At 41.4% G+C, this 14653-nt stretch overlaps 1 protein-coding gene across 7 annotated transcripts in view; it reads left to right on the top strand.

The window, feature by feature from the left end:
• The window catches only part of AK1 (adenylate kinase 1), a 112670-nt gene that overhangs the window by 75192 nt on the left and 22825 nt on the right, over positions 1-14653 (top strand). For 6 of the 7 annotated variants that reach the window (XM_069748218.1, XM_069748222.1, XM_069748221.1 and 3 more), the window contains 2 exons: positions 2312-2351; positions 8501-8536. In XM_069748218.1, the coding sequence (XP_069604319.1) occupies positions 2312-2351; positions 8501-8536 (76 nt within the window). Of the gene's footprint in view, positions 1-2311; positions 2352-4743; positions 4968-8500; positions 8537-14653 lie in introns of those variants that run through there. The other variant, XM_069748220.1, reaches the window with a different exon arrangement.

The following is a 14653-nucleotide window of genomic DNA, read 5'->3' as shown; positions in this document are numbered from 1 at the left end:
AAATTTCATCAGTGATTTTTTTTGATCAGTGTCTCATCAGTTTGGTCAGTGTCAGTGTGATGAAACTCTCCTTGTTCTTGTGCAAACCACTCAGTCCAAGGAAAAAAATCTGACACATGAAGTACCCCATAGACCAGGGGTGGGCAATTAATTTTCCTGAGGGGCTACGTGAGAGACCGTGACTCGTGTAGGCCAAGCCAATAGACTGAAATTAATTCTGCTCAATATTAATATTAACATATTAATTATAATTATCAATTGTAACACTTAACATTGATCAAAATTAAGTATGCTGACATCCCCCTATATACCGTGTGAGCCCACTTTATGCAGTATTGAGCCCCCATATATCCTCTCTATATACAGTATTGAGCCCCTAAGTAGCCTCCAATATATTGTATTGAGCCTCCACTATACAGTACTGAGCCTCCAATATAGCCTTCAATATACAGTATTGAGCCCCCCACAGTGCCTCCAATATACAGTATTGAGCCCCCCACAGTACCTCCTATATACAGTATTTAGCCTCGATACAGCCTCCTATATAGAGTATGAGCCCTCACAGAACCTCCTACATTCCGCGTGAGCCCCCCTCACATAGCTTCCTACATTCCGCGTGAGCCCCCTCACATAGCTTCCTACATTCCGCGTGAGCCCCCCTCACATAGCTTCCTACATTCCGCGTGAGCCCCCCTCACATAGCTTCCTACATTCCGCGTGAGCCCCCCTCACATAGCTTCCTACATTCCGCGTGAGCCCCCCTCACATAGCTTCCTACATTCCGCGTGAGCCCCCCTCACATAGCTTCCTACATTCCGCGTGAGCCCCCCTCACATAGCTTCCTACATTCCGCGTGAGCCCCCCTCACATAGCTTCCTACATTCCGCGTGAGCCCCCCTCACATAGCTTCCTACATTCCGCGTGAGCCCCCCTCACATAGCTTCCTGCATTCCGCGTGAGCCCCCCTCACATAGCTTCCTGCATTCCGCGTGAGCCCCCTCACATAGCTTCCTGCATTCATGTTGAGCCCCCACATATTTTCTTGTATACATGCAAATATCTCATACGCATGAAAAAACCCAAACACATTACTCTCCTCGCTCCCATTCCCCCAGCGCTCTGTTCCTGTCTCCTGTGCACAGTGTCTCCGCAGCAATGCGATGAAATTATGACATCATGTCTGCTGAATCACACACTGTGGAAGATGGAGCCGGCGGCCCCATCCTCCACCAATGTATTCACTGCTGTCTGCATTTTGGTGGTGGCGGATGGACAGCAGGTGGGGGTACAGCCAGTAGGCCACTGTTTCAGCCCTTCGGCTGTCTCAGTCTGCGGGCCGATTTGCCCAGGTCTGCCATACACTATCATAGGTGCGAGCTCTATATGTGAAAAATACTGATATCACTCATACAAGAAAAACTGACATCTGACTGAGCCCTCATGTTGTATCTACAGCATTTTGCCTAACAACATCGCAGGGCGGCAACCCTATGGGGCTGCACGTTGCTTCATCATGTGTTGACCCACATCATGTGTCACCGGGACTGACCCACAGGCTGAGGTCAAATGCCACTACCTTCCAAAATACAGCCTAGATAAACATAAGGTGTCATTTACACATGCATTGCAGTAAAACATAAGGTACATTCTCAACAAGAATGGTGCTGCTCTGACGTGGATGGGGGAACCTCAAATTTCACATAGGACTTAGAGTATTTAGCCATTTATCACTGTCATGTATATACAGTATATGATGCTACAAGGGTTAACATAAGAAACAAAAATATCAGGGGGACGATGATGATATGACCTCTAGAGACATGCTGCTCACAGCCACAAACTCTGGGGAGGAAATACATTATTTCCCAGGACAGTACAAAGATAATGTAGATTTTACAAGACTCTTGGTCAGCACTCAAAGTAACATAACGCAGATCGGTAGAAGTAAGAATTGTATTTAACGTATTTACTTTTTGGACATTTGAAATTTCTTTTTATACATTTATTTGGATCTAACAAATGTTGGACTTTCTAAGCTGACTAGTAGGAATAGCAGCCACAGAGCCCAAAGGAGTGGTGACTCTGAGGCCATGAATGGCGTATGAAGCCAAGCTTGGAGTTTCTTGGGCCTAATACTAAAATTATACCAAGGGTCCCAAGAGGTATACCAAGGTTCAATATAGGCTGTTCCAGTTTCTACCAAAATTCAGCCACCATCTGTCTGATTTTTGCTTGCTTTTAGAAAAGTTAGAACTATAAAATATTTTAATAAAGTTTTGTGTTTTTATAATTAATTTTTTTCCCTTTCCAGATAGAGGTTACCTTGAGCCCCAATCCTACAGAAATGGCAGGTAAGATCATTACTCTCTCCTCTGCTCCATTATTTTGACTATGTCTGTGCCATAATCTTCCTTTGGCTTCCACATATTGACAGTGATGCCACAGTATGTTCTCCAGCCAGTATAAATGGTGTGATGAGTAACGCAGTAAATTAAGCTAAAATTACATTAATTTGGCCAATGTTTGGTTTTTTTTTCTTTGCGAAAAATATCAATAACAAGGCTGATGGTTGCAGATAGTCAGTGACGTGCTGCATAAATAAAGATGAGATATGTTAATATACACGATTAGAGTGGACCAGATTTTTATGTATCCAGTCCTTTGTTTTCATGGAAATAAGCAGGGTGGGCACCTGGAAGACTCATATCTCCCTCAATATAAAAAGTTAGTTTGCCCAAGCAGAGCACTCTGTTTCTTTCCCCATGTATGAGCCACTCTTTTCACCTCACCTGCTTTCTGAATTTGACATTCAATTTAAAAAAAAAAAAAAAAAAAGTCCAGTTAAACTCGCTCTTTAGAGAGACTGCCAGCACAGTGAGGGGTCAGGTTACATCCCTTATTATACTCTATAGTTAGGAGAGGGTGGTGGAGGAGATAAATGCAGAGTGAGACACAGAAAGATCGTGCTGAGCTTCCTAACAAGTGTTTTACTTCACCCCAGAGCTGGATTCACATGTGCACAGCTCAGAGCTGCTCCTGTCTATGTGCTAACTAAGTAATGAAGTGCAGGAATCCCTTTGTGTGTGCTGAGCTGCATATGGGAGAGATCAAAGCAGTTAGTCTACTCCCGGCAGAGTCAATTGCACATTCAGAGAAGGAGCCTGCGGAAGGAAAAACTGAGGAAAATGCAGAATATTAGCTATATAATGGCCAGAAATGGTGTTATTGCGCACATGCAACTTTTTGTCAGAAAAGTTACTTGAAAGTACATTTGCCCTTTAATTTCTTGGAGTAATAACAGAGGATCGGCACAATGCGGAATCATTAGAAATGATGCTCCAGAACTGTTATTTCATTGGGAATATAAGTATTTATTAAAGCAGATATGCCAGGACAGGTGAGAGGTCCCCTTTAAGTGGAATAGACATGGAGCATCTGGTATTCCCACTACACAGATCTTTCAGCCAAAAATGTGATACTTTGTAGTCAGGCAAATGTTAACAGCAGCAGCAGCCTCCCCTCCCCACCTCTGCCTTATTTATAGCTGTGTAAGTACATGTTTCAGCAACATGTGTTATTCCAAATACCAAGCTTACAACATTGCATATGCGCTACTGCAAAATCCTCCCTGATTCTAGAGGTTGCATCTGCACATCTGTGATCCGTGGGCTGTTCTTATCCATTACATTAAGCATTAGTCCCTTCAAAATGAGGAGTCAATTGGCTATTAGTGTTTATTGCTTAATGTCCAACCAGGAGCGACTCCAGGTTTATGCCGGCCCGTGGGCAATAGTCCTAAGTGGCCTCTTTCTTTTTCATTTTTCAGTCTCCGAGTCCAAAAGTTAGAATTTTGTTACTTTATTTTTTTGATGGCTTCAGTTGTATCAGGGCCTGGTGTTTCAGCTGCGCAAGCCGTAGTTGTCATCATTACCATTTTGGGGTCCATAAAACTTTCTGATCTTTTTTTTTTTTTTTTTCTCTCATGGAGAGGTTATTTGACTAAAATATTATTCTGCTATTTCAGAATTTATTTTATGTTCCTTTTTTCCACCTTATGGAGCAAATATTATGATATATTATTTGTCCATACAGATACACATGTGGTGATAACAAATATCTTTTATTTTGTGTACTTTTCAATTTTGTTTATGTTCTGGGAAATATATATAATCCTGCATCCGTCATACACGGAAAGATAAGTCACAAGTGGAAACCTGGGCATAGTGAGCTCCATCCCTTGCTTGGGCTTGCCAGTTACAGGCCCTGGGTCTAAGGTTAGATTTTGCTGATCCGATGTCTTGATTCCTCCAAGATGAGCAGCATCGGTAGTTTGATTAAGCCGCTTGTTTCCCCCTGTACATCAGTTGTGACAATATGGCTGCCATTATAGCTCTCGTATTGATTGATTGTCTCAAAGCTTTCCCAAATCTATGAGTCTGTAAATGTAGTCATTTTCCATAACCGTTTAGATCTGGACATTACTGCCATTATGGCCCTCAGATAAGTTGGGAAATTTCCTGTGAGATCTGTTTTATTGGACATATATTTCAGAAAGTGGTCTCCGATTCAAAGACGCCAAAATTACTAGGTGAGATAGGAAAATTCTTCCTCTCTTCTAAATCTAGGTTCACATAATGGCACTGGATGGCTCTTGTGTGCAATGATGAGGAGAGTAGTAGCAGAGTCGTTTACTGTTGTTTACTATTGATGTGGGTAACTGTCCACCAACTGTCTCCTGAGTAACCGGCACGCCGCCACTAACCACAGGTCCCGGCCTCAGGGAGGGGAGCAGTGGTTGCCAGAACAGCACACAACTAAACACACTCCTACTTTTTTGAGAATCTGCGATGTCAGCACCAAGCCATTAGTGTACAGGTGTAAGAAAGCATCAGAGGTCACAGCCAAAATGGGAGCATGCTGCACGTGCCATCGTAGAGCCAAAACGTGTCCAGAGGCCACAGGAGCAGGTAAACCTAAAGTAGTTGTCAGATTGTGTCTAATATTTAGGCCGAAGACACACTAGCGTTTATAAAATCAGTCTGATTTTGTTCCTGAGAAGTCGGACAAGTGTCATGCATTTTTCATGAGTACAATCTGATTTTTACCACCTAGCATCCAATTTACAAGTGAATGTGATCCAACTGCAAAGCAATTTTAACATGAGCTTTTACATTGAGCAATTCTCTATGTAATTTACACATAATTTTCCAAGAAAATATTCAAGAGATGTGAGTGATATAATCAGTGCTTTGTGTGTAGTTTACTGTACATGTTTTTTTAGTAAATGAATTCCTTTCAGAAAACAAAAGGCGTGGGACATCCCAACATTTTTTTTTTTTTAACCAGCAGAGGGAAAGTAGACAGCTGGTGGGAGATGTTTATAGCTTGGGAAGGGGGTAATGCCCATGAAGCTTCACAGGATATTAATATCAGCTCGCAGCTGTATACTTAGCCTTTCCTGGCTATTAAAATGTAGACCCCCCCCCCTCCAAAAAAAAAATGGCATAGGGTCACCCTATAATTAACCCCTTCATGACCTTGGGATTTTCTGTTTTTCCGTGTTCGTTTTTCGCTCCCCTCCTTACCAGAGCCATAACTTTTTTTTATTTTTCCATCAATTTGGCCATGTGAGGGCTTATTTTTTGCGGGACGAGTTGTACTTTTGAAAGACATCATTGGTTTTACCATGTCGTGTACTATAAAACGGGAAAAAAATTCCAAGTGCGGTGAAATTGCAAAAAAAGTGCAATCCCACACTTGTTTTTTGCTTGGCTTTTTTGCTTAAACAGCTGACATGTCCCGGCTTTGATGCAGGCTCACCGCCGGAGCCCGCATCAAAGCGGGGCTTCTGACCTCGGACGTACTATCCCGTCTGAGGTCAGAAAGGGGTTAATAACAAACAAAGGCTAGACAGACAACTGCATGGTGCATGATGTGACTATACAGCCTGCCATCCAGCAGACTCACTGAGCTGCGCGTGCTTGCTCAGCTCAGTGTATCGCAGTGAACTCTCAACTCACTGATGTCACCGCAAGTGGGAGAAAGTTCTTATGCTCGCGGTGATGCCAGAAAGGTCCTGGGAGTTCATAGCCAATGAATTCAGTTCAACTCACTGATGTCAGCGCAAGCACAGTTAGAACTTTTCCCATGGTCCTCGCTCTGATGTAAGTTGAAATGAGTTCAGTGACTGTGAACTCCCAGAACCTTTCTGATGGCACCGCGAGCATGAGAACTTTCTCACCTTTGCGGTGACATCAGAGAGGTGAAAGAAGTATACCGAGAGGCACTGAGCTGAGCAAGCATGCACAGCTCAGTTTCTCTGCTAGATGACAGGGTGTATAGTCACATCATGCAACAATGCAGCCTGTCATCTGTATGTAGCAGAGCTAGACGCATCGTGGGACAAATTGATTATTATCTTCTTGTCGGCTAAGTGAAGAATATGGTTGTTTATTATTTAAATTCTTTTACAGGTGACTATGGCTTCAGTGGATTGGGCATTGATGTTAGTATATGGGTTTTTGGTAAATGTAGATTCATTAAAGGAGTCTGTGTCATTATTTCAAGTAAAGAACTTTATTCTGGGTGTCACTTTTTTTTAACAATTTGACTATGGTGTTAGTAATGGGGGTGTCTTATAGACGCCTCTCCTTTTCTAATCTCTGGGCTTGCTATCACCCACCTGACAATACAAAGGTGACATCAACCTCAATATTCTCACCCCACTTGCCAATACACTAGGGCAAGTGGGAACAGTGAGGCTAAGTGCCAGAATCTTACGGATGCACCTTTTCTGGGGCGGCTGAGAGATGATGTTTTTAGTCTGGGAGGGGGCCCGTTCCTAGGCTATTAATATCAACCACCAGCCGTCTGCCTTTACCTTACTGGTTATTTCCAATTATAGAGGGACCCTACATAATTTCTTTCCCTTTTTTTTTGTGCTTCCCCATTTTAATAACCAGGAATGGCTAAGTATAAAGCTACATTAGTCCGATTTAAACGCAAGTGAGAGCAAGCCCTTAGGCTGAAAGTGGCCGCCACCATAACAATATTGATTGTATGAGTAATGGTATGATATCGATAGAGAACAGGGCGGGTAGGACACCACTTATCTACAATGTATTGGTTACTAGTTTTATTTAGATTAGGGGTGAACTATAACAAGCATTAATGTCTATGGCAGCTTTAGTATACCATTCGCATGTTGAGGCTTCAGTTTTTACTGCAGACTTTACAGGCTTTTTGTGTTTGAAGGTTCTTTTCTGGCTGAAAAATTGTACATAAATAAATCACCATGCGTGCGCACAATAGGCTTGTTTCCTACTGAAGTGAATAATAAGGTGCTTTCAAAGAGAGTGTCTTGAAGTATTTTTATGTGGATTTTGATGTAGTATTTGCTCCAAAAGTCATGTAAAAGTGATCTGTGAGGATACCCCAGTTTTTCAATAAGAAACCGCTTGTAAAAAATAAATAAATAAAAAATATAAAAAAAAATATATATAATATTTATTATACACATATATACTTTTTTTTTTGGCCATTCTTAGGCTATGTTCACAGCGTTTTTTTTTGTGTTTGTTAATGCAAATATTCAGTTGTGTTTCACAGTACCAGCAAAGTCTGGTTTTTCAGAAATCTCATGCACCCACATTGTTTTTTTTTCATGACTGTTTTGTCAAAGAGCTGTGCAAAAAATACAGGAATCAGGTTTTTCTGCGTTTTTGGTATCAAAGCCTAATGACGTTTATTTAGATTATTTTTTTTTATGCACTTAACTTAGCATGCACAAGAGACTAATGTATCCCTACCAAAAGCCAGCAAAGACACAGCAAAACCTGCTTTTTGTAAGCAGCTTAAATTTGCCTAAAAAAACAAGCTGCAAAAACGCAACATGTGAACATAGCCTTAGAGTGGATTTGCCCCAAATCTTCAAACAATTGAAGCTTCTTCCTATTCATTTCTATGGTAAATCTAATTTGCGGTTCACATGAGATTTTTTTTTTTCCCCTGGTTTTGAAAAAACTAATTTAAGAAAAACATATGTCACTTCTTTGACGCAAATGGTGATTGAAGTCACTCCAGACAAGGCACTGTCCAATCAAAAGCTTGCAAATAAGAATGCTTTGGGGAAAAAAAACTTTCAAAACCTCTTCAGGAAAAGAAAAACTTCTCATAAAAGAAATGTTTGAATATCTATAAAACACAAAAACACTCCGTGAACTTAGCCTCATAGAATTCTAGAATGGGGTTGCATGAGAAATAATGGGAGCTTACAAAATTTGGGGACTGCTGCAGGAAACCATATGAAGCAAAGATTGGTCTAACGGCTGCGTATATTGAGGCAAAATATAGAAAGAAAAATGTCAGAAGTTGGAGATACACAAGTCTTTCTCTCATTTATTTCCTAATTCAATGTGCTTTGTAATAGGCAAGGCTGACTCCAGAACTTCAGATCTATCCGAGCCCTTGAGATTAATATATTGTGTTTCTATCTTTTCAGAAAAATTAAAGAACAGTAAGATCATCTTTGTGGTTGGTAAGTATCGCCTATACTGAGGATCTAGTTCAGGACAAAGACTGATGCTCCATGCATCATTTTGTACAACAAACACTTGGGATAAGAAGATGATGCACATATCTCAATTACTTAACTTTTAGCATTGCAGCAACTTTTTATTTTTGATCAAGACAATAATTTACTTAATTTCATCCAACAGCACACAGACCTATAGAATTTCATGGATCTATTCACATATCTGAGAAAATCACTCCGTGTGTGTTCTATTATCCGAATTTGAGCATCAGAATAGAACATACACAATGGGTCTATCTACTGCATGTGCTCTCGGAACAAAAATAATCAAACCTGTCGGGATCACACTCAGTCGGAGCAGCCTTTGGAAGTGGTGAATCACCAGAAATAATACACAAGACACGTCTTGTATAGTGTATCACTGGGAAGTCTCTGAAGCACGCCTCCCTTCAATGTGCTATCCCTTCTTTATATAGCTGTTTCAGTAGGTTTAGTGGTTATACAAGTTTTGCATGTTTAAACAAAGAGACAAAACAGGAAAGAAAGAAAAGAAAAGAAAACAGTTTCGTGGGCGGCAGTTTCACAACAAACAGTACAAAGGCAATTCCACAGACAAGAAAAACAGGATTTCATACTATAGCTAAAATGTCCTTGAATGGACAGGTCAATATTTATCACAAATTCTTTTTTTTTATTTTTGTTCATTGAGGTAATCATTTTTGTTCTGCTCTTCACAATCCCCCCTTTGACATATTCCATTCAAAACCTTGTCGATCATTTTAGTCATTCTTTTTGTGATATTACAAAAAAAAACTTTATATTCTCGCATCCATTACACAAAATTTATTTGTGCATACCGAGATACCCTTGAGTACAACCTTGAATAATACATATATAATTACAATAACCATAACTGTATGTATTAGGCTTTGCATAATCCCGGTAACCCACCCACCGATCCCTCTGAACCAATTGGCCGGGTTAAAAAAAGAAAAGGTATCTGACCACCAGCTATCCTTATTTTGGTCATTGTCTTTGTCATACTGATCCCTGAGTCGTTGTACGTCTTTTAATTTAAATCTCATACTCATAGTACTATTCGGGTCTATATAATGACAGCAGGTGGGTCCGATGATTTGACACATACCCCCTTGTGAGGCAGTTAGGTAATCCAATACCAGGGTATGTTGGTTAGTGACTATTATAAGCTGATTCTGTACAGCTATACTAGTATTTAATATGTCCAATATATCCCAAATCTGATCATCTAGATAATCCGTGGCTCTAACTAATTTATCCCACATTTGTGTTAACATAGGATAAATAAAAATGGTACTAGCAATTTTGTTGGGAATTCCCATTTGTACTATATGCGGCCTCCCCGAGGGACGTGGTGAGTTATCTGCAGCTCTTTTATACAGTGTGTGCTTAGGCACGGCTTGCATATTCACTTGTTTATTTGAAATTATGAAAGTAGCCGGGGTTAGGCGTTCTAATGTACAAGTACCCTTTATACCTACGGGAAGCCATTTATATGCTCCTTCTCCGCATATCCAAAATGTACCCTCAGGCAGATCCCACAAAGCTGAGTGCTGCAATACCAATCTGTGAGCCAAATCCACAAAACTAGATACATTCTGAAGCATACACCAAGAGGGTTTTTGTCCCAAGGGGCTACAGTACCCGGCTGCGGGATTCCCACATACATGCATTCCGTTGACATACTCATTGGATTCATTACAAACCAGGTTCCCCGGCTTACTTGTACAACTGTTTGCATCACCTTGGGGGAACAACTCAGAATGTTCCCATTTTCTATTATGTATGTATCTTTCCAATACTGTAGGTTTGAAAGCATCAGAGGAAGGGGTGGTTGTACTGAAACTGAGCTGTAGATTTTCAGTGGGGACCTGTCCTAAATCAGTTAATCCAGTCTTATTCCTAGGTACCCATTTTCCTCCCTTGAATGCTAAATATTGTAAGTTGTCTATTTTTCCTGTAAGATTGCCCTGCCACCAAGGAAATTCTACCCATCCCACAATTGGTATGGCGATTGTAGTATTCCATAGTCTAGTATTGCCAGGTTGGTTGTTGGCCAGGTTGTCTGAACAATTAGGCCAAGCGAATATTTCTTCAGCTGACACGGGAACTGCTAGAAAAGGTATACTTGTGGCTGATACTGGTGAATGGGTACAGATCCAACAATCTGCCAGGGGTTGCGTATTATTTAACAAGTCATGCACTAATTTTCTATGATGTTGTACGAATCTATTGTTCAAAGGGGCTAGAGAATTCAGTCTTTCCCATGCCTCCGTTGAGGTTAACATTATTAACATCAATATCATGAGTCTTATACTGCTTTTTTGCAATGGCTTGCATGTATCCATGATGCCTTTCCTTCAAGCTTGACTGCTGTTGGAGTTGTTAACAGGACTTGGAAAGGTCCGTCAAATCTCGGTTCCAGAGTCTTTCTGGTGTGTCTTTTCACGTAGACTTGATCACCAGGTTCCAACTTGTGGCCTCCTTCGAGATTTTCTGGATCTGGAAGGGAAGCAAAAACTTGCGAATGCACTTTAGTTAAACGTTTTTGTAATTCTTGTACATAAGCAGTTAAAGTCTCAGTATTCAACATCAGTTGTTGTGGAAAATAACAACCCAAATTTGCTGCTCTACCAAAAAGAATCTCATGTGGTGACAGCTTAGCCTTCCCCCTTGGGGTGTTTCGGATGGAATACAGGGCAAGTGGTAGACACTCGGTCCAAGGCTTTCCTGTTTCTGCCATGGCCTTCTGGATTTTTAATTTTATTGTCCCATTTAATCTTTCCACTTTACCTGAACTCTGTGGATGATATGGAGTGTGAAACTGGTTTTCTACTCCCAACATTTTCATAACATTCTGGAATATTTCCCCAGTAAAATGGGTACCCCTATCTGACTCGATCACCTCAGGCATGCCGTAACGGGGTATCAGTTCATGTGCTATTTTAATGGCAGTAGTTTTTGCTGAGGCTTTACGAACTGGATAAGCCTCTGGCCACCCTGAGAACATGTCCACACACACAAGCACATATTCGTATCCATTGTACCTAGGAAGTTGGATGTAGTCGATCTGGAGTCTTTGAAAGGGATACAGTGGTCTTACATGATGTTTGGTTGGGGTTTTAATGGCCTGACCTGGATTGTGTGCCAGGCATATAGCGCATGCAGCACACATGTTCCGAGCAAAATTACCAAATCCTGGAGCCAACCACCTTTCTTTTACCTTGAGCGTCATACCATTTGCCGACACATGCGTGGGTAGGTGGAGGTCACTTGCCACTGCGGGGTACCAGGCTCTGGGTAAACACAACAAAGTTCCTTTTTTCCATAATCCTTGCTGATCTTCTGCCCCTTTTTTCTGCCACTGCCCTCGTTCTTCGTCGTCTACCTGTTTCTGAGCTTCCTTCAATCTTTCCTCATCATCTTCAGAGCTATCTAGTGTGTGGGCATGATGTAAGGGTTTACGTGCTGCCTGTTTTGCTGCCTTATCGGCTTTATCGTTACCCCTGGCTTCCTCGGTGTCGAGTCTCACATGTGCAGCTACCTTTATCACCGCTATTTCTTTAGTTTCTTGTGCTGCCTCCAGAATCTGTCTAATGAGGGAGGCATGTTTAACAGGTTGGCCTGAAGCAGTCATATAACCTCTGGCTCTCCATATTACGCCAAAATCGAAAATAATGCCATGTGCATATCTAGAATCAGTGTATATGTTTGCTGTCTGATCTTTGGCTATTTTTAGAGCTTCAACTAATGTCGTAAGTTCTGCTTCTTGTGCAGACTGATTAGCAGGGAGAGGTTCTGCTTTCAGCACTTCATGCTGAGTTACTACCGCATAACCTGTATGAAATTGTCCATTCATATCTGCATATCTACTGCCATCTATGAAAAGTTCAAATGTAGCATTACAGAGTGGCTTGTCACGTACATTACATAAGCCCTGAGTCTCTTGTTCCATTAATTGTACAGCTTACAAAGAGAAAAAAAAACCCCTAAAAAAGATACTTTATTAAATAACACAAAATAGAACAAAACCCCAAAAAGACAAGAAAGCCCTAAATACTCGGGCAATCCACCAAGGGAGAAAAAATTCTACCCACCTAGATAGTCTATTGGTAGGCTGGAAGACTATATAAAATAGGACCAATGTATAAACTGATAATATACTGGTGGTACAAACGTGTGTTAACCTACATCAAATACCAAGGGTGCAAGGATATATGTGAAATTATCCCTACAGTAGATGAAAAAAAATATCACTGAGACTGTACACCTACCTAGATGCGGAGGTTGGCACCCTAGAAGATGAAACGAGAATGGCGCCCCCGCTCGTGCGATGGCTGACCCTAATCTCCTACTATCTCCCTATAAGGAGTAGAGCAGGAAAGAGAGGCCAGATGGCTGATAATGTTCAATGAAGTTTATGTGTTATGTGATTTACTAACACAGTCGGTCCTCCCCTCCAATGTGATGTTAGAAAAAAGGGATAGTACTTATAGATAAACCACGCACATATCACAAATCAAATCTTGGCATACCTAGTAATATGCCCTTATACACAGTACCAAGTGCAACAGAGATCCTATCCTCACCAGTCCCACCACAAATACATAAAAAGCCAAATACAAAACAGGTAAATATGCCGCGCCTAATATCCAAGAGTGTCACCACATATAACCACTCCACATAGCAGTACAAAGAATGTACAATATGCACAAAACGATACTTATCTGCTATGTTCGTATCAAATCAGTAGTGGACAGACCAATCCGGTGACACTTAGGCGGCTACAGGCACATAAACGACTCTCAACGCGTTTCCCCCAACACGGGTTCATCAGGAGAGGTAAGAAAATAACATAGCAGTAGATAACATGGCAGTATGGAATTGTCCAGAAAATAGGGCTGCAAACGCTTACCCGCGGGTTCCACTGAAATAGTCGCGCCAATCACGCTAGCTTCCTGTTTAGAGAACATCCGTCAATACATCCGGTTTACAAGTAACAGGCCAGTGCGGTCAGATAACCAGAATAGAGCGACGCCATTGTACTGGAGCCGACAGACCACTCAGCCGAACGTATCAAACGCTAGAGGCTGCCAGGCCTGAAAACTAGGTGCAGCGCATGCGCAGGCGACAAAAGGCTTTAAACTAGCAGCCGCTACCGCGCACGCGCAAACAAGGCAAAGCGCCCTCCGCACAGTGTAGCAAGATATCAGCGCTACAAAAGAAAAGACCCCTGCGCTGACAACCTGAGGACCACAAATAAAGAATATATATACGGTATGTAAACGAGGAAAACACGAAATACATAAAACATAAATAATAATTAAACAGGAAGAAAAGATATAACACTGATGAAACTATGAAAGTAGCAGCTCGATGTGTACACCACAATGTATATATAACACTGACAATTGCCAGCATACGAACCTCATAATGGTGGACCCTATACATAAGCGTGCATAAATCTATAGTAAATAACACCAAATGATAAAGAAAAGAATAAAAATAGAAAACCGGACAAAATACACCGGTAAAACTAGCTAGTGATAATGGACCACTGATTCAAAGAAAGCCGCAATAATTTTGCTGCTCATTAAGACCGTCCGGAACAAGAGTACGTAGTCTAAATATCCATTGACATTCTTTTTGAAGGAGTAGTTTGTCAACATCCCCACCACGTGGGTTACGTCGCACCACCTCAAGTACACAGAAGGAGATAGCTCTATTATCATTAAGATGAGCTATCCTAACATGCTTGGCCACAGGTGTATCCCGTTTATGTTTTATATCGCCCAGATGTTCACCAATACGTCTCCGCAATTCCCTCTTGGTTTTACCAATGTAATTAAAGGGAACCTGTCACCCCGTTTTTTGAGATTGAGCTATAAATACTGTTAAATAGGGCCTGCGCTGTGTGTTCCTATAGTGTATGTAGTGTACCCCGATTCCCCATGTATGCTGAGAAATAACTTACCAAAGTCGCCGTTTTCGCCTGTCAATCAGGCTGGTCAGGTCGGGAGGGCGTGGTGACATCGCTGGTTCTTCCTCAGCTTTACGTTGGTGGCGTAGTGGTGAAGACAC

This window comes from Ranitomeya imitator, chromosome 2 (genome assembly GCF_032444005.1).
Source record: "Ranitomeya imitator isolate aRanImi1 chromosome 2, aRanImi1.pri, whole genome shotgun sequence".
Lineage (NCBI taxonomy): Eukaryota > Metazoa > Chordata > Amphibia > Anura > Dendrobatidae > Ranitomeya > Ranitomeya imitator.
Note: the sequence above shows the minus strand (reverse complement) of the source record. Positions and strands in the feature narration are given on the sequence as shown.